General features: G+C 33.5%; 2 protein-coding genes across 2 annotated transcripts in view; one reads left to right on the top strand and one right to left on the bottom strand.

The window, feature by feature from the left end:
* Positions 1–13,178, bottom strand: part of LOC110455003 (phosphatidylinositol 3-kinase catalytic subunit type 3-like) — a 17,679-nt gene extending 4,501 nt beyond the window's left edge. Inside the window, exons 1-18 of the mRNA XM_021504869.1 lie at positions 12,991–13,178; positions 10,477–10,665; positions 9,647–9,790; positions 8,835–8,958; positions 8,240–8,422; positions 7,854–7,925; positions 7,580–7,684; positions 7,360–7,452; positions 5,894–6,079; positions 5,255–5,400; positions 4,715–4,823; positions 4,123–4,190; positions 3,564–3,669; positions 2,816–2,932; positions 2,292–2,429; positions 2,057–2,185; positions 1,045–1,114; positions 503–652 (exon numbers count right to left, since the gene is read on the bottom strand). Coding sequence (XP_021360544.1) covers positions 503–652; positions 1,045–1,114; positions 2,057–2,185; positions 2,292–2,429; positions 2,816–2,932; positions 3,564–3,669; positions 4,123–4,190; positions 4,715–4,823; positions 5,255–5,400; positions 5,894–6,079; positions 7,360–7,452; positions 7,580–7,684; positions 7,854–7,925; positions 8,240–8,422; positions 8,835–8,958; positions 9,647–9,790; positions 10,477–10,665; positions 12,991–13,061 — 2,200 coding nt within the window. The 5' untranslated portion in view covers positions 13,062–13,178. The remainder of the gene's footprint in view (positions 1–502; positions 653–1,044; positions 1,115–2,056; positions 2,186–2,291; positions 2,430–2,815; positions 2,933–3,563; positions 3,670–4,122; positions 4,191–4,714; positions 4,824–5,254; positions 5,401–5,893; positions 6,080–7,359; positions 7,453–7,579; positions 7,685–7,853; positions 7,926–8,239; positions 8,423–8,834; positions 8,959–9,646; positions 9,791–10,476; positions 10,666–12,990) is intronic.
* Positions 13,179–13,427: 249 nt separating this feature from the next.
* On the top strand, positions 13,428–18,631 carry LOC110455040 (calcium and integrin-binding family member 2-like). Its single transcript, XM_021504932.1, has 7 exons — positions 13,428–13,566; positions 13,841–13,875; positions 14,460–14,577; positions 14,788–14,935; positions 15,525–15,631; positions 16,158–16,246; positions 17,134–18,631. The coding sequence occupies exons 1-7, from the start codon at positions 13,516–13,518 to the stop codon at positions 17,153–17,155; spliced, it is 570 nt and encodes a 189-aa protein (XP_021360607.1). The 5' UTR covers positions 13,428–13,515; the 3' UTR covers positions 17,156–18,631.
* Positions 18,632–21,115: the final 2,484 nt, after the last annotated feature.

Genomic DNA, 21,115 nt, shown 5'->3' with positions numbered 1-21,115 from the left:
CCCCCCCCCCTTAAAACTGCAAACCGTAAAATTGGAGATGTTTGGCTCTGTTCACTATTGAAAAGTAGGGCAATTTCAAAACAAGGCCAATAAAAAAGATATATATATATATTATTCAAATTATTACATGGGTATATACAATGCATAAAAGATATATAGTTAGCATAATAGTATAAGTGTCCATTGGCTCATTCAACACTAGCTAGGTAATTTGATTTTTTTAGGTCAGAGGGTGAATGTACCGTATTATGGTTTACATTAATAATTCACTACTACCAGTACTATAAAAGTGAACTGTACCTGAGGCACTGCAACTCGAGAAATTTTTAAGTTGCAAGGGGAATTAAATTATGTGATTTGTAAAATGGTTTGTAAAATACATATACAAATAATAGTTCTTTCTGATTAAATTTTATACCTGTTGTTTTACAACATAATATCTATTAACTAGTAAATAAAATTTTATCTGATGTGACTAATTCACAGTATTTTTTTCACTCACCACAACTTTTGACATAGTTGTCCATGACCTCTGGAGATATACCATAGGGGGCTCCCTCTGCTGGTGCATGCTTACGAAAGAAATTTTGAATACTGCCATCTTTGTCCAAAACATCAGCAACATTAATAGAATCAATATACTGTACAAGTCCTGTAAAAAGAATGAACCATTCAACAGAATCCGTAATTTTAAGTATCCAATATCCTCTCTCTCTAAAAAACAAGAGAAATTGAGCAAGATTATGACCTTAAATTTTTCAATTATGTTATCAAACACTTACAAGTAATTTTTTGCCCTAAGACTGCCATGAGGTGAAAACTATCTATAACATTCATATTGCACTTTAGAAATGTGAGCTTAAAATAACCCCAATAGTTTAACTCTAAAGAAAAATGTTCAAAATTGAAACGGCAGTAGCTCACCGTGTTTACTACTGTACTCTGCCAGTAGCTCAAAACTCACCGTGTTTACTACTGTACTCTGTCAGTAGCCTAAAACTCACCGTGTTTACTACTGTACTCTGCCAGTAGCCTAAAACTCACCGTGTTTACTACTTGTAGCCAATACTTTGTATGGTAATAACTTGAGGTCCAGGTTCTCTCTTCTCAGTAGCTGAAAAACATTTTCTATTTTGAAATATCTTAAAAGTGTAAAAAATGATCTTTTTCAGAATACCTGCTGATTACTAGTAACGAGGTAATAATTTGAGGATACACGATAAAGTGCTCTACAGGTAACACAGTCATGCCTTGTTAATTGATCAATTACCACATAATTGTCTAACTTTGTAGCTATTTCTTTTACGGACAGATATTTGTTTTCTATTCAAGGTGTGCTGTAGCCTATTACATATTTATTTTTTCAATGAGAGTCATGGCTCAGTATTAACAAGGCTCGACACTTTATTATTGTCTCTTATATGTCGAGGTGTTTGCAATGGAACAAACATGCTTGGATGTTAAATAATTTTGTTCTCCAAAAGAACAAATCATCCTCAACAACATGGATTGTATATTGATTCTATAAAGTTCCTAGCCGCTCAAGCATTTGCCTCCTGCACCGTTCTCAACAGATGTTTTCATTATGGTGACCGCCCAAATGAATCTTTTATATGCTTGATATATACAATCTGAAGCAGATAATCAATACCTCCATTATGGGCTAACCCAAGATAAATATTAACAATAAAATTATTACAGACCCTCCTTGTAGGGCAGACTTCCATTGGTTCTGATGCCTGCACCTACCAGATCACTGAGGTTCAAACACTAACAAATGAACTAAACTTACTAGCCAACCTCAAGGTTCAACATATGATGGATCTTTGTCATCCTGGATTTGTAGGGATATGGTTAAGTACTTGTCTCTCTGGATGGTGGGAGATGTGGAGATTTGTTATCCACCACTTACAAATCATAATTTAATTTAGAATGAAAGTCAATAGATTCTTAATAATTTGTATTGACTGGTGGGTGAACGTGTTCTAGTTGGGATCCAAAAGTTTACTTGTTGATCGATAGCATGTCTTTTAACCATCATTTATGTCTTCCCTACCTTGTCCATAAGGGAGATCATCTGTAGAACAAGCTGGTCTTGTCGAAGATCATCCCCATGCTTAAATATAGCGACATAGTCTGGTCCATCTATACTCTTAAATGTCAGCTTACAAGGCATGAGAGCACTCTACAACAGAAAACACCACCAAATTGTTTACAACATAGGAACCTCGTATTAATCAGTTACGGACCACAATACAACGTAATTTACATATAGCCAAATCATCACTTACTTTAAATAGGGCAGCTTTTTCTGGTATAATTCCATACACTTTTACATCAGGATCCAGTGGTAAGGGTAGCGGCTCAAAGTCAGAGAAATTTATCTTACACACCTCTTGGTCCTGGAGTAGAGCCTGGAGTCTCTCACTCTGAAAACAATTAAAAAAGTATTGTATACATTATATGTATTTTACAAACTCTGATATGGTACATATGACGTACGTTAATTCTATCTAAATTCAAATACCTCGAAAATAATTTGTTCAGGCATCATTAAACAAAAGATATATAACTTTGATTATATTTCAAATGAAAATCATTGTAAAATAGTTGCATGGAGCATAACCAAATTACTAATTGAATGCAAAAAAATGGCTTGATAGTATTCTTAAAATCTTTAAATCTATAAAACACAGTATGTTTTTAGTATGCATTGCACGCTATCCTAACAGAAGGATAACATAATGAATCATCAGAGACAACTAAATTTAAAACACCGAGTAAGTGACAGCAATGGTTCTAGGTCTGTGCTGACCTTTTTCTTCCTGTTGCCGCTCTCCCTGCTGACCATTTTGACCAGGTCCACAAGTTTCTCTATAAACATCTGTTGCCTGGAAATAGTTGCCCTCCTCAACCGAGAGTCTGGTCCTCCCTGTTAACCAATCGCATCAACTTTCTAAGTTTTCTAAATTACTATTAACATAGGTAGTTATTATTTTGGATTCTGGGGTCAGCATAGTATAGTGTAACTTATATACAAACAAGTATGAACAAAATCAAAGCAATAAAACATGAAATAACAGCCCTTAAATTCTCAGCCAATCAGAAACCATGGTGGCCATCTTGTTTTTTTTATTTGGGAGCTGGCTAAAATGTTGCTATTCACCATGTAGACTCTATCATAAGCACCAATTGCAATTAAGTATGAACCAAATTTTACCAACAGAAGCTGTCCCAGCCAAACAAACACAAAAACAATTTCTGTTGAAAGATGTTCAAAGAATATACATGTATTTGAAAAATAGTAAAAAAATAGATTAATTAATAAATAATCTCACTAAAAAGAAAAGACTATTTGTCACTTAAGTGCCACACTACAGCATCCTAGTACAATTACTGAAGGTCGTATTTAAAAAAATTAACCTGGCGTTGCCAATGTCAGAGATTGAATCAGCACCCGTAATCTAATCTTCAAATAGGCAAGCTAAAAATGGTGGCAATCAACTTAATATGTTTGACATGACACTAAGACGTAATATTGTAATCTAAGACCTAATTATTACCTTGAAGAGAGCCTGGCTAAAGCGTTTCATTACTACATGGTACATCTCAGTGACTTTCTGGTTTTTAGCCGAGGTGTCGGAGTCTATACTCTCCACAGACAGGAACCTGTGTATAAAGGTTACAGATATGAACATATCGGTACATGTGATAATCAGAACACACAATAGGGAGATTTGTCTCTCACTGGCAGGAAGATCGAGTTTTTGGTAGGGAGATTTTACTAGCAAACATTCTCTTACCAGAAAAATAATATTGAAATTACTTTCACATTAAACAACATCTAATAATTAAGAGTACTCAATGTGATTACCATTGATCCAATGCTTTCTAAACAGAAGAAAACTTATTGTACTTGATATTTTTAGACACATTTTCAACAAGTTAGGAATTTTTCCACATGAGAACGAATTGTAGGGAGATTCTGATTCTTCAGAGGGACTTTCACTTTTTCAAGGTAAAATATATATGGAGAAATCAAATATTTGCATCACTGAGTAACAAAGCTGGAATGTGTATTACAGGTAGAAGATGGATTAAGAATACAACTATATGTTTTACCAGTAGAAGAAGTTGGCTAGATTGGAGTTGTTGCATGCTCTGGATATGAGGAATGTTGCTAGATCCATCTGGAACAAAGTAACAATGATCATTTAACCATGTAGGAACCACATCTCAGATTGATATCTTTTGTCTTTCCAGTCATTTAGATCACTAGTAGTGAGAGATTTAGTAAAATTGTCAGGACTCTTAACTTTATAAAATATTACTATATGTAGCATTAACTTGTTCAAAATGGAAATAGCTTTTCTACATTGTTTCTAATTCACAAATATTTATGCACATATACATGTACAATGTATATATACATTGTATTTGTAATTTACCTGTAACATCATAAAGGTCAAAGTTAATAAATGGGTGAAAAAAACTAATCCTTATGTCTCACTTTTTTTGGTTCAGGACTTTCCTTACGTTTGTGTTCAAAATTCAACACCCAAATTATCTAACTTAGATTAAGCATGTTCCTAAGGACTAATGTCATATATTTATATATCAATTAGATCCCTATTTTACTCGAACTTGAGTTTTTCTTACATTTTTTTCTCTAATTTAAGTTCCTGATTTTGCTCAGTTTTAGTTCACAACTTACCTCTTTCTCTAACTTGGATTCAGGACTTTCTTCAGATTTGGGTGAGATGCCTCCTAAAGCGTCCAGTATAGAGTCGTGAGAGGAAGCACGGGACAGCATACTCACAGACCTGAGGAGTAAAGAGCCACTGAGTGAAACATGACTAATTTCAGTAAAAGAGGGGAAACAAAGAATCGTGTTTCCCTAACCATAACTAGAGGGGAAATAAAGAATCGTGTTTCCCTACCATAAATAGAGGGGAAACAAAGAATCGTGTTTCCCTACCATAAGGGCAATACATATTTTATTATACTGAAATAAAGCAATAACACAACAGTGAAGATGATCTGCTTCAATCACTCAGAGACTACCGGGTAGGTGTGGTGCCTCTTACTCATTTTTCTGGAGAGGCTCCAAATAAGGGAAATATGATCCAAGCATGTGAGATGTGACATTGTCTTAAATCCCCACTCATGTGATCAATATTATCCAATAAGTCACATTGTTATATAAATAAGGTATAATAATAAGATTTATAACAAAGAGATACAGGAGCCTGACCTGTCTTTTTCTGGATAAAGTGTGCCTGTATCAGCCGCACTGATGGAATCCCGCCTCGTACTTAAGTTATCCACGCCATTCTTAATCTCCTCAAAGTTCTCATACTTCAGAGCTTGAACAAGCTGGAGGAAGTACAGCAGCAGGTCCTGTGGAGAAATTTTGTCATAATATAATCACATCTAGTCTTAAAACCAAAATCTTTTTTTTCAGATATTTACTATCTAAGTCTTTTAAACAACATGTGCAGAGAGGAAAACTAGCAATTATAGTCAATCCTAATTTACTGTCAGCATGTATTAATACCTAACTTACCCTTACTTCGTGATGCAAGGATATAAGAAAGAAGTTAAAAAACATTCTAGTATTTGACGGAGTCCGTTATTCTCATTTAAGGATAATGCACATTTCCTGATTGTAATTTGTTAACATGGACTGTTTTTTTACCCTAAAAGCCACAAGCTTTCCTATCTTCATATTTTATACAATATACACCATTCACCTTTAATATCAGAAAGGCAGAATAGACATATCTGCATACTTATCAAAGACAAGTGATGACTTGACCATTAAAGAATGTTTTCAGATTTTAATGTTAGATTATATACAAACGGGCCAAAAGCCAGCAGTAGTTAAGTGTACCTCATCGTCAGCTTGTCTTAGTCTGGAGACAGCGTACTTCCTGACGGTCGGATGTTGGTAGACAGGTGACAGAAGTTCGAGTGCGTCCTCGGCGTCTATCGGGCTCCAGCGACTGAGCAGCTCCAGAGCCTGTCTTACTTCAAGATGGAGCTTCCAGTTGACACACTTGAGAAATTTTGTTAAGGCCTACAGATAAATGTAATTTGTTTCAATACTGAGTATTCACATAACTCAGGTATGGAAACAGGCTCTTCACATAAATATAACAGGGTTAGCACAGTCGACAAATAAATCTAACAGAGATAACACTGTCTAAATGAAAATATAACAGAGATAACACTGTCTAAATGAAAATATAACAGAAATAACAGTCTAAATAAAAATATAACAGAAATAACACTGTCTAAATAAAAATATAACAGGGATAGCACTGTCTAAATGAAAATATAACAGGGATAACACTGTCTAAATAAAAACATAACAGAAATAACACTGTCTAAATGAAAATATAACAGGGATAAAACTGTCTAAATAAAATTATAACAGAAATAACACTGTCGAAATGAAAATATAACAGGGATAACACTGTCTAAATAAAATTATAAGAGGGATACACTGTCTAAATAAAAATATAACAGAAATAACACTGTCTAAATGAAAATATAACAGAAATAACACTGTCTAAATGAAAATATAACAGAAATAACACTGTCTAAATGAAAATATAACAGGGATAACACTGTCTAAATAAAAATATAACAGGGATAACACTGTCTAAATAAAAATATAACAGAAATAACACTGTCTAAATGAAAATATAACAGAAATAACACTGTCTAAATGAAAATATAACAGGGATAACACTGTCTAAATAAAAATATAACAGGGATAACACTGTCTAAATAAAAATATAACAGAAATAACACTGTCTAAATGAAAATATAACAGGGATAACACTGTCTAAATAAAAATATAACAGAAATAACACTGTCTAAATGAAAATATAACAGAAATAACACTGTCTAAATGAAAATATAACAGAGATAACACTGTCTAAATAAAAATATAACAGGGATAACACTGTCTAAATAAAAATATAACAGAAATAACACTGTCTTAATAAAATTATAACAGGGATACACTGACTAAATAAAAATATAACAGAAATAACACTGTCTAAATGAAAATATAACAGAAATAACACTGTCTAAATGAAAATATAACAGGGATAACACTGTCTAAATAAAAATATAACAGGGATAACACTGTCTAAATAAAAATATAACAGAAATAACACTGTCTAAATGAAAATACAACAGAAATAACACTGTCTAAATGAAAATATAACAGAAATAACACTGTCTAAATGAAAATATATAAGGTTAGGTAACATGGTGATATGACAATTTGCACCAAATTGTATCATCAAATGCATTGGAAAATTGTACATTTGGCATGGTTCTCACCTTTTTCTGACTACAAAGGTAGAACCTAAACTTCCATATGAGATCCTGCTCTTCTGATGTCAACGGTTTGAAAGGCGGGTAAGTAGCGATGGCCTGTGAAGATGAGAAGATGACATGTAATTCATTTCTCAGACTTATTTAATAAACAGGATAAGCTTATTAAAAGACAAATAATATGAAAGGATAAGGAGAAAAGTGACCATGAATAATATATACATACGTTCAGGAGATCCCTCGTCTTGGCGTCTGGTTTCATGTCTCTGTCAGTTGGTCCACTCCGTAAACTTCTGGCTAGCTTATGATGTTTACTCTCCACAAGGTTCTCCTGTTAAAACAATTATCAATTAATGCAATAGCCCATACATAAAAGCTAACATTGCACATGAGAAACTCAGAAGTGAAATCAAACAGAATCTAGACTTCAGATTTTCAATTCAACAAATTACAGAAAAAAGACATAAAGACAAATAAAACCTGTGTAACAAATATCTTACCGCGAGTATTTCTGGGTCCGGTATGGTGACAATGTCTGCATGTGTTCTGTAGTTAAATGGTTCATCGCCATCCTAAAAAAATATAATCTTATCTTTGGGGCTTTGTCTTCGTCAACAGTTTTATTTAATTTCATTTAAACAATGTGAAACCAATCAATTTATAATAATTATATAGTAAGTGTTATTTAAAACTACACCATCATAGATTAGGTAAAATTACACCAGTGTGCTTTAAAAGGTCTAAAAGGTCCGTAGGAATTAGGTACATATGGTCATATACAGAATGATAATACCTTTATAAGATCATATATAGTAAGTATACACTTTACCAGTTAATTAACCTTTTTAAGATAATATACTCTACATATAATGATTTTTATAAATACCTTTTCAAAGTAGATGACAGTATATTCCATCTCCTCATAGTTAATGAAGGGGAACTCAATCATCAGATACATGAAGTTAGAGTCCCGCTTCTGTTTCTCATTGACCATCTCTATTTCTCTGAAGGTCAGTCGATCAAGCCAGTCAACTTTCAACATGTGTCCATCACGGTGCTTCTTACTCAACTGAAATGTAAACCTTGAATTCTTAAAAAAAATGTCTTAAATGTTTATAGATATGCTATGATTGAAATCACATTACAGATCAACCAAGTGTCGTGGCTGTAGGCCTTATTTGACCCATATGACCTTGAAGTAGGTTGAGGCCGTAAAGGTAATAAAGATGAATTTAACATTTTCACAAACCTTAATCCAATTGCTGTGATGAAAATTTATTGAAGAAATTAACAAAGAAACTGCTGCAGCCACAACTTGAGCATTGCTCTGAAGGAAGTACTTCAAAAAATTGCATTTATATATTCATAACTTCTTACAAAGATATTAATATCGGGTTACAGTTTGATATATATTTTGAGCTGGCAAAGAACTGATAAAATGTCCATATCCAAAATAAGAAAGTTTATCCCCATGACCTCACCTTTGCCAGGCGACTCATCTGGTCGTTCTTGTCCTTGGTTTTGCCAAGTGTGCTGGAGTTGTGTTGTGGGTCAGCTTCTATTTTAGGCCATACTTTCAGATCATGCATACCTTGTCTGAATGTTCTGTAATCAAACACCATTGGCATTCAGTTAAATGAACACTGAAGAAGTTAAACTCAATAACATATATATTTATAAAGATATTATAATCTCTTTGTCGTTCTTCACATACACGCACTATCATTTGTCAGCAAATGCTGTCAGTGTAAATCCTGCCTCCGCTAGCTGAGAGGCTAAGTGTAAATCCTGCCTCTGCTAGCTGAGAGGCTAAGTGTAAATCCTGCCTCAGCTAGCTGAGAGGCTAAGTGTAAATCCTGCCTCCGCTAGCTGAGAGGCTAAGTGTAAATCCTGCCTCCGTTAGCTGAGAGGCTTAGTGTTTTTAAATATTAGTTATATCCTTTTATATTTCTTTGTTATTTTTATGTAAAGTAAGTGTTCTGTGTCTCGATAAAGGAGCAGATTGCTTCAAAAAATATTTGACAACCTCAATTTGTCAACACTATTGGAATTACTTCCTGGCCCCATATCATCTAATAATTACACACATTTAATACAATGTACTATGAGTTTTGCGGTTGTTCATGGCAGTAGAAAGAAAAAAGTCCCTCAAAATGACTGTTCAGGAGTACTATTTAAGGTCTGAAACTGCTTCAAAAAAAAAAAAAATATATAAAAATATGATAAAATCATAATGTGTCCTACATATTTTCATCAAATTAACTGTAATTATTCACTAGAAAACAGACAATACCCTCGTTTTCCAAAGAGTGGTAGAGTTGTTCCCCCTACTGGGATCGTCTTGTCCGGTCCATAGATGTCCCATATGGTTAAGGCCAGTACAGCACTTCTTGGCAGGTCATTATACTTCACTGGTAATACCAGCCACTCATTCCAACTGGAATTAATCATATGTGTAGGATTTATGTAATATTTTTAAAACACATTCAAGGTCTTTACCTTAGATTAGTAATCACTGGTGACTACTGCAGAACAATCGATTGCTAACTGACATAGATTTTGGGAAAATCACCGGTAATTACATACAATGATCCGTCCAACAATGAAATTGTTTTGCCATTTCAATTTACAAAGTCCTTAAACCAAAAGCCCTGAATAATTTGTAACCAAATGACTAGAGCTTCCTTCAGAGTTATTGAGTAGAGTTCATGTTGGATTTCGTAGAAACTAAAATGAATAAAATTAAACAAATACGAAAAGAAGTGTCAGAGCCAATTACACACCACAGACAGGCACTTAACATTATAACAGTAAACATGTGGCTTTAAAATGTGAAAACACAGCAAAAGATTTTAATTTGCGATTGATACTGCTACAATGGCCAGCAGACCTTTACTCTAACATTCTCACAAATGAGGAATTTGAATGAACAACAATGTAAATTGATTATTAATCAAACATTGGTCAAATACGCTGAGTATAACGGACACCTTTACCATCAGACTTGAATAATTACACTTAATTAATATATACTTTCAATGTTTCCTTCTACGCTATGTATGTCTGATCTTAATGGAGATTGGTAAGTAATGGTCAGCATGTCAATAAGAGTTTTAGACTTACTTCCAGCGTGTACTGAAGGCCTTGTAGGACGTACTGACCGCCAAGGACAGTGGTCGGCCATCTGAGAAAACCTGACATGTCACATATAAATCTGCACAACCCTCTGTATAGGCACCAGAAAACTTCAGCATGGAATCCTCCAACAACTCTGTGTAACTAGGGCGCTCTCTCTCCCCCTCAAGGGTTCCACTGAAATAACAGACACATAAAATACATGGTTATACTAAGCATTTCATACAATATTATATATTTATACATATTCACAGGGGTGGAATTAACCACCGCTCTGCTGGCCCGTGGCCAGTGGTTTACCAGTTGGACCAGTGGGTTTTTCAACCAGCTATGTCGGGCCAGTAGATATTTTGTAAATTTATCTAAACTTTCTGCAGATTTGAAAAGCTATATTTTAAACCTAGATGGCACCACAGAGATTTCTAGATTTCAAAATTTTCCACAGGGCATGCACCTTTGGGCCAGGATCTTTTTCTTTTTGTTAAATTCCACACCTGTATTTACTGTTTCTACTTCTACGTCTATGTTATTCTGTTACACTTGTCAACCTTTTATGACATACAATGTATGTTAAGAGTATGGTATACAACTACATTTGGTATATCTAGTGCACTTTGTAGTGCACATGTAGTGAACAAGGAAGTGCACTAGACAAAATATAGAAGTACACACCAGTGCACTACAGTGTTATCTCCAGTGCACAAGGATGTGAACTTCAGTTCACAAGCGTGTTAACTCTAGTGCAGTCAAGCTTGAACACTGGAGTTCATTTTTCTTGTTAACTCCGGGGCACTAGACCTGTTAAGTTTGCTCCCAACTGTACTTACTCTTTATTTGTAACAAAATCAGTTTTATATACAATGCTGTTGACCAGGTATATAACTCAGCCAGTTAGTGTCACTCTCCAGTTCACAAGTCCCATGTTCAGCAATTGCATTTTTCCTTGACTGTTATATTTGGCATTTAACAAAATATATAATAATATAACCATGAAGGTGATCTAGGATCTCATGTGTATCCAGGGTCAAAGATTTTTTTGACAGAGGGAAGAAGGTAATTGGGGCGACTGCTAATTAGTAGGTGTGTAGGTTAGTTGTTTAGAGCGTCTGTCTAAAGTTTGGAGACCCCAGTTTCACATCCTTGTCAGGCTATTGTATTTTACCTTTCCTTTTACAGATTTATACAAAATATAAATCCATTGACTTAGATAAGGGATGATCACCAATATTAGTTAAAGATTAACTGTACCACATACAGTAAAACCTTATTATACTGCCACCTTCTGTGTTCTGTGATTTTGGTGGTATAATGAGTCTGGCGGTATATCGGGTTAACAGTTTTGAACCCAAGTGTTCATACACTTTGAAAAAGTAATAAACTTCAAAATACGTTTTCTTTTCAATCGTGTAATTTAATGTATCAAACTGTTGAGCGTTCAAAACATAATCACAATATGTATAGCAGTGTCATGCGCAAATAATGTTTATCAATGTTACACACTAAATCTGACGCTAAAAATATCTCTGATGGTCGTTTGTCTGATACCGTAAATGATGTAGTCTAAAATAGTGCATCTTCTCTATGGCGTGTTCATTTCAAATATGAAAAAAATAAATAATAATAAGTAAATCGCTGAATGAGCTTTATTTATCATAATTTCTGCAGTAAAACTTACCTGCAGAGAGACAACAAATTAAGGTCTATATATAGCTATGGTTCAATGATTTCATGTGTACACAACTATACAGCTGATTACCTGGTCAGTCACGTGTAACAATACAATGTACACACGTACAAAACACACAGCTGATTACCTGGTCAGTCGGCAGTCACATGTAACAATACAATGTACACACGGTTGTAACATTCCTGTCATCCCGATAAACCTGCACTCGATTCAAATTGGCAGTATTTAACGAGGTCAAAATAGTGTGATTTTAACCATTTGTTTTGGAAATATGATGGCGGATGGCGGTATGCGGGTGGCGTTACAACGGGTGCATTAACGTTGGGGGAGATCAGTTCTGAGTAAATTAATGGCGGTATGCGGGTTTGGCAGTTTAACGGGTGGCATTACAACGGGGTTTTACTGTACATATTGACTTTTAGACCCTATATATACCCCTAACCCAAAGTTCTTTCTACCACGTTGACTTCCTTGGTCCAAGAATGCTCCACAGTCTATATCAAATCACAGAATAAGATTAGTTATCTTAGTCCGTGATCAAATTAAATAAATACCTTTCAATCCAAGTACTGGTTTTTTTAAATGTTAACAATTATTTTCTTTTTTGGACAGTGTTCTAGTTCTCAGGAGTGCCATCCGTCTTTTAAACAAATGTTTAGTGGCCCTTTTCCCTACGAATTAGGTGATATACCTGATGGTCTGATACAAGAAAATTTATTTATAAAATCGCATAAACACTTCTGTGGATAATCAAGCTCTCTTGTGGGCTATTATGATCAGATGATAATATTATTGGGATCACATTGACAACTTACATTTTGATTTCAACGTTTACATCGAGATCACAGCTGTACACATAGTTGAAACGATCAGTCATGCCTGACATGATTTCAGATTTAGTACTCGGGCGTTATTGCCTACAAGACGTACGCATTCTAGTAGACTAAAACAAAGTTTGTTGTCATTTTCATCTTTCCTCCTCCCATACGTCAGGGGAGATAACCGGGATAACACCTAACCGGTATACCACGATAAAAACTACCCTCATAATTCTATTCCTGTTAAACATGATTATTTTTATAAATGTTTACAAATTCTAATATTTTTTTTTTATTTCAAACAACAATTTATATATTTTTCTCAAAGATAGACATCTACAAATTGCTTCAAACATGTTTAATGATATATCTTATATTAGTTTCTTTTCGTAACTAACTCACCGGAAGTACACCAATCAAATCTCAACTGTCACATGAACTGTCAACAGAGCGAAAGCAGAGATGGTCATAAGATGAACCTCATCTTCTACGCACATTCGCGTAGAATTTGAACATAAAAAAATGGGAAACAAAATAACTACATTCAGTGAAGATCAATTGGATGCGTATCAGGTAGGGATTATATTTGGTGGTGATTGATTTTCCAAGTGATGTTTCAGTTTGAGACACGTAAACAGGTAAAGACACAGATACAGATTCATGTACTCAGTTTTTCGTAAATCGGGCAAATACATGTTGTATTTAATTAATATTGAGAGTAAACCATGCGTATGTAAAATGACATGAACATGAAAAATTGATTTTTTGGATTTTTGGTGAACCACTAACTTCGATTTAATCTTATACAAATTTAATTGTTTTTTAAGCTCTCTTTTATATATTACAGGATTGTACTTTCTTCACAAGAAAAGAGATTCTGAGGTTTGTATGCTAACAATACTTATAGCATTGTTACTGAAAATATGTATGTAAGATCGATACATTTCATTTATCTACGTATGGAAACAGGAAAATCCATATTATCTAAACATTAACCCAACAAAGTTAGAGGTTTACACGGCGACAGGCGTCGCAGTCGGCAAAATCATATCCGATAGAAAAAAGACCGACCAGTGGCCTCTTATGTTATAGGAGTAATCTATACAAGTGTGGCATATTGTAATTGTACATATGATTACTGTCACCTTCTAGCTTTGTGCTAGAGAGAATTTTCCTTTAGCTTCACCGGTAGAGTGTCTGACTGGGAAACTGGAGGCTACTTCGTTCTCTTTCCTGTTCAAATGTATCAAATTTCACTTCAGTGAAAAAAATTGTGGTTCATATATCGTGAACTTCACGATATATGAACCACAATTTTTTTTATTCTAAACAAGAAATATGCAGATCATGCAGCTGCATCATCCATCATAGAATTACAATGAACAAAGTAAATTCCATTATGTTTTAAAAATTAAATAAACTCAACTTTATTTTACAAATAGCTCTCCATTCTATTTTGTTTTTAGAATTTTCAGACGTTTCCAGATGCTTTACCCAGAACATGTGCCTCTTGACATGAAACGGGGGCAGACTTCATCTGTCAAGATTCCTCTTCATGAACTTGAGAAAATGCCAGAACTGAAGGTTAAAGAATAATTATTTATTATTAAAAAAGCAACTCACATCTTGTTTTGTTTTCCGAGGTATCAGTATGAAAGAAAGAGATATTTGTTCAGGATAAATATACTACAGCTGAAATCATAAATGATCTAACTTAAAAGAAATTTGGCTTTGTTCATTGGCACATTTCAATAATTATTTCGTTGTGTTCTCATATTTTTCTGAACATTTCAGGAAAATCCATTTCGACATCGACTATGTCAGGTGTTTTCCGAGGATGGATCTGGAGATATGTCATTTGATGATTTCCTGGATATGTTTTCTGTGTTGTCTGAGGCTGCACCCAGAGACATCAAAACAGTGTATGCCTTCAAGATGTATGGTAATTACTGTGAATCCATATTCTTTGGAACTGGGCACCTCCCCCCTTCCAATTTCAGTCCATACAATTATTCTAGTAAGGATCATACATAAAGATAGACTTTAGCTTTGTTTTTGAATGACAGGTAATACCCCATGGAAAGAGGACAGCCTTTGCCAGGATTTCTACCCATTATATGCAAGCTGCCATTTCTATAGCTTGATAGACTAGATTGAGGCATATGTTTCGAAAACAAGTTAGGTTGAACATACCATTTGAAGTCTTAAAGATAATGTTTGAATATCTAGTAAGGAGACGCTAGGGAGGCGGAGGTCTGAAAATACCTCTTTGGTTTCTACAGTATTTTTACTGGTGATAAGCCCAGGAGACCTGTGGATTAAACATGTCAAAAGTAGGTGGGCTTATTAATGGATATGAGCCTGTTTTACCAGTTATATCTAGATATACTGTTATAACTTTGGTGCACCTTGGTTTTTTCCAATGTATCAAGTGGATGTGTGTTTTATTAATGACTAGGTACTGCAAGTTTATTTGTGAAGTGACCACTGTCTGTTTAAAAACATGACATGATCTTCTGTTTTTTCTGTAGACTTTGATTGTGACCACTTCATCAACCGTAGCGACCTCGAGAAAACCCTGGTTTGTCTTACAAAAGAAGAGCTTTCACAGGATGAGAAATCCTTTGTTGTAGACAAGGTACCTTCTAATAAAAATTTAGCTGAGGAACATGACAGAACATTAGGTTATACTTCCAAAATGCTTCTGTCAGTTCTCGTGCTATTTCCTTGTAAAACATGTTTATTCAGAGACACATAACAATTGTGTTTCCTGTCAAGGAATCATTTCCGAAACCTTAGTCTGTTTAACAAGTAAATTTTACTATTATGAAATATGTGACTTATTTCTTAAAAATAAATTTTGGTTGACATAACACGATTTGCTAGGTTCAGAACATACAAACTACTGCAATCATTTATTTTTAAGGAAACTGTATTTTGTGATGTTATACTAGGTTAAATTTATTCACTTAGATAATTAAGAAATTTTGTTTTTAGTTCCTTTAAAATATTTTGCATGAAAAACTCATTCAGCCACGGCAGTATTTAGTCCTAAGGCTGCTTAGTATTGGCTTCAGATTTGTAATCAAGTTGCTGCAACTAGTCATGTAGCAATCAAGTTGACATTTTTATAGGAACATCATCTTGGTTATCTCCCCTTACAGGTGCTGGAAGAAACAGACCTAGATGATGATGGCATGCTGTCTTACATAGAATTTGAGCAAGTCATTTCTCGTTCACCAGATTTTCTCAAGTAAGTTATCCCACCCCAAATGTGTATTTAAGATATTTTATAGCGATGCATTGATAGTTACATTATTGTATATATATAGTAGCATATCTAAGTCTGTCTTCAACTTCTAAACTCTCTCAGAAAAGATGGTAGATGTTAAAAAACCCATAAATTAAATGGAAATTATAATATTTTTTGCCATGTAAAAATGTTACTGAGATGCTCTTTTTGTTTGCAATACTACAACCTGTATGGCACAAATGAAGTTGTACTGTCAAATTTTCTTTCCTGAGTACTTACACTTTCTTTGAAGAGGTTTCCCAAAAATAGGATTTTTTTATCTCGTTCATATCAGTAATTTTCAGAAGACACAATTCAATGTTTTAATAAGTGTCTATTAAAATTAACTTATAAGAACTAGACAAACATGATAAGCTATTTTCACAAGTTTTGGGGATTATTTTCTCCCTTAACATTCATATTAGTTATGTCCAATTTACAGACATGACTTTTAAAGTTTACAATCTGAGAAAAATCTCACATAATCATAATGTAAGAATAAAATCTGCATTAGTTGTTTAAGTATCATGTCACAAGGCCTGAATTGTGACATTTTTTGTGGCAAATTTGAAGGTCATTACTTGTATATTGACCAATAAAAGCAATATTACCAAAACCTTACTTGTTCATTTAATCCATAAGGAGTTGGGAACTCTATATCATTATGATGTACTTGTAGAGCTCAACAGCTTAATTACAAATACAATGTGTGACAGGTTTATCAGAGGTTTATCAGATATGTGAAATAGCAGTTTAATTACAAATACAATGTGTTACAGGTTTATCAGAGGTTTATCAGATATGTGAATTAGCAGTTTAATTAACAAAGCAATTTGTTATTTTTTCAGTACATTCCACATCAGGATATGAGATCCACCACCAAGTTTTCGTAATACTGTTATGCCTTGAAGATCTAATACATATCAGAAGGAAAAATGTTATTATTATTTACAAATGTATGTAAACTTGCCTTATATTTAATACTAAGTCTAGGGTCCAAAGGATTGTTTGTTTACAACTCCACTCTCCACTAGACATTGCACATGGATGGTTAATTTGATGTCAGGGCCAGTAAAAACAATTTGAAGTTTAATAGTAGCCTTTTCCAACATGTTGTTGTGGGCTAAATTTAGAATTGTACACCCTTGAAAAAAGATGTTTCTAATTTCATACCTGCTTCAATTGTTATGTTTATATGTATGTTTAAATGACGAGTACTTATGATATTACACATTGCACAAGTATATTATGACAAACACAAGTATATTATGACAAATACAAGGATAAATGCATACAATGGTACGTACTGCATCATTTCTGTAAAAATAGGAAATCATGATCATCTCAGATAAATGTTCAGTTTGCTTCCCTAAAAAAACCTTGGCCAAACAATAATTGTGTATGTTACATCACCAAAGTGTCAAATAGTTCCAATACTTATAACTCATTTTATCCATGACAATTGCTTAGTAGCTAAATAAACAGTTCTAGTCATACTATGTTATACAATATTCTGTTCAGGTCAGTCATGAAAGTGAGCTTCAGGAAAATCTAACTGCTTTAGTTTAGGGCGTCTAAACAACCAATATACACATTTAGTTTTAAAAATAAACGAGACAAGAGTAATTGCTGCTGTCTGCAACTGAAAGGAAAAATAGCAAAGATACTAGATCCAATCCTGTAATTTTGAAATGTCATGGTTTCGTATTCTAATGCTGATAAAAATATTGAATTGGTATTGAAGAAGAAAACAAGAGAATAACCAAGTGTGAGATTAGCCATCATTATCATCACAAATACCTTGCTGTGTTGATGATGCTTTAGTACATTTCTTTTTAATTTTCTCTGTTGTAATTGTCAATTGATGATCTTATCTTTGAAACTTGCTTAATGCAAATACCTCATTGTTTTATTTTATTGTTTTTGTTTTCTAATGACATTGTTTTTATGAAAGTAAAAATGTGAAAAAATGCAACAAGCTTTGAAAAGACATTTGTTGACATGTCATTTATACTTTTAAACAATAAATGACGAATAAATCCACAAAATAATTTGTCATAACTCCAGAATATTTTTCACTTTCCAAAATATTTTCCAATTCCAAAGCTTCTTGACTAATTAACTTCCTTATAAAATGTACTGTCAAGGTAAAAAATATCTTGCAAGAAACAACGATATCATAGAATGATGAAAATATTTTTTTTGGTCAAAATTGTGTTCATAATATACACATACAGTATTAGTTTGTCCACGTGAGTTGTATATTAGAGTTTATATAATTACTATATGAAGATTGTCATTTTATGTTGATATTTTGACCATGCAATTTTTAATTAATGTTATATCTTAATTATATCAAATATTCAATGATTAGTTTTATATAATAATAATGGTATTTTGATTGTTATATCTGTGATGAAATAATTATTATTATTTTTTTGGTTCAAGTTTTGTTTAAATATGATATATTTCTGTCTCTATCAAAATACAGTTGAAAACAATGATCTGTAATCAATAATAATGTTAGTTTTGAAAATACTTGAACCTTAATTCTCAAGTGAAGGAAACCTATTGACTCTACAAGGTTCCCGAAATGTTTTTATTTTTGCTATTTCACCTTTATCTGAAAATAGCATGCAGATATTTCTATACAGGAAAAATATAACATTGAAAGAAAAGACAACCATTTTGGAATTAAGAAAATGATAAAGTAAGTATTTGATACAAATAGTTGAAGCATATTGTGTAACTTTTGTGAAACAAGGATTATGAGAAATTATAATACAGATTTGCCAAAACTGCAATGCAATCATTAATCACTGCATCGATAAGATAATTGACGTAAAAGCATGCTCAGATGCCCACTAAACTGTCAAAATAAAGCTCACAAGGAACAATACTATAAGAGAATGAAAAAATAAGATTTTGTCAAAATTGTGTTCGTAATATACATGCGTTACATGTTTGTCCCCATGTTATATAGGAGCTGATGTAATTACATTACGAGATGGATGATTCATGTTAATTTTTTCTTACAATACAATATTTGATTAATGTTATATATAGAATTAGTTTGTGTTCATTTATCTTTGAATCAAATGCTCAGTTATTAGTTTTAAAATAATACTTTAATTATTTGTTTATGTATGATTTACTTTTGATGAAATATTTTGTTTTATGATTAAAGTTTTGTTGAAACATATCATTTGTTTGTCTGATCCGAAATGCAACAGAAAAAATGTATCTAAAACAAAAAGTAACATTGGTACTAAAAATAGCTGGCCCCTAATTCTCAAAAGTGAAAAAATGGCTGTTTCATTAGTTCTGTCTAGTTTGTTTGTCGATATAAAAAGAGCTACTTTGATGACAGTACACAGATGTTTGTACAACAATAAGAGTTAAGCTTATTGTACCTTAAGTGTTTCTACTGCAAGTAAAGAATACAAAATTATCAAAATGGATTTCAGATAAAAGTACACTGGAATTTAAAAGGAGAAGCAAATTGGATGGGAAAAAATCCTTTCAAAGGAAAATAAAAATTTCAGGGACAAAAAAAATGTTTTGACTACAGTATGGTCTCGGCGCGTCAACGTTCTTATGATGATGTACAAAGTAGATAAGCGTAATATGAAGGCACCATTTGATTTTTGTTATAACCTCTGAAGAATTTAAAACTTTTACACGCCATTTATTGACAAGCTTCTGCCTTGTTTTCCTATGGTCTGGTAAAATACTTGCTCTGTAGAATTAGTTTAGCTAATCAAGGAATGTGATCCAGAACCGTCTTCAATTATAGAGGGAATTGTACAAGATTTACATAATGATAATGGAACATTCCTCATTTTGTTGTCTAAGTGGATGGTAGGGCGGCTGACTCGGTTACTGAAACAGTGTCAATATGTCTTCAGCATGTTGATGTTAAACAGTGACTGCTGCACAGTTCATTCCACATATGAAAACTCAAATGACTCAGTTTGTTCGTTTAAAAGGTTTAAAAGGCAGCACTATCATGAAAGAAGAGGGTTACACAGACTCTGTCTATATCATACGGTTTCTAAAAAACAGTTTGGTGGTCCAGGTATTTCGACTATTTCAAAGAGGTCATTCATATGCACTTTATGACCATGAACTCCAACATGTGTCGGAAGCCAAATTCTTTGGTGTTACTGTAAGATTAGACATTAAGTGGGAGTCCCATGTTAGTAACATCATTAAGAGAGCTAACGTCACCTTGGGCTTCCTGAGGTTATACCTATAGGTTCCATCTGTTGACATCAAAGACAAGGTATATTAGTCCGTAGTTAGCACGCAACAAGAGTATGTGAGTTGATTCTGGGACACGGTATGAAAAAGACACCAATAAGATAGAAATAGTCCAGTGCATGGCTACCCGTTTTGTTACCGACAGACATTGCCAACATCAAGCGTTGTTTTAAAATAGGTTAGAACATATAAAATGTCACAGTCTTGCAGATCGTCGAAAGGATGCAAGACTGACTATGCTCTTAAAATTATGCCATAGCAAAGTTACCATCAATTCTACACTTCTGGTCCTCACAACTAGACAATCCAGGCACATCAAAATTCTTTTTATCTTGTAGAACATTCACGAGGAAAGAATATTTCTTTATCTGGACATTCAATGATTTATATAAACTACTCCCTGAAATTTAATTAGCAAATACTCTATCCACCTTAAAAACTGCAATCTTTTCCTTTCAATATTAATTTTGTTCCCTTTCCTTTTATGCCACAACACACATGACGTAATCTTCAACCTGTTGAAGTTGGTCAGAAACTGGTAGAAGTAGAAGAGACAGTTTTAGGAGG

Source organism: Mizuhopecten yessoensis, unplaced genomic scaffold (genome assembly GCF_002113885.1).
Source record: "Mizuhopecten yessoensis strain PY_sf001 unplaced genomic scaffold, ASM211388v2 scaffold8123, whole genome shotgun sequence".
Taxonomy (NCBI): Eukaryota; Metazoa; Mollusca; class Bivalvia; order Pectinida; family Pectinidae; genus Mizuhopecten; species Mizuhopecten yessoensis.
The sequence above is the reverse complement of the archived record's forward strand: the minus strand, read 5'-3'. Positions and strand labels throughout refer to the sequence as shown.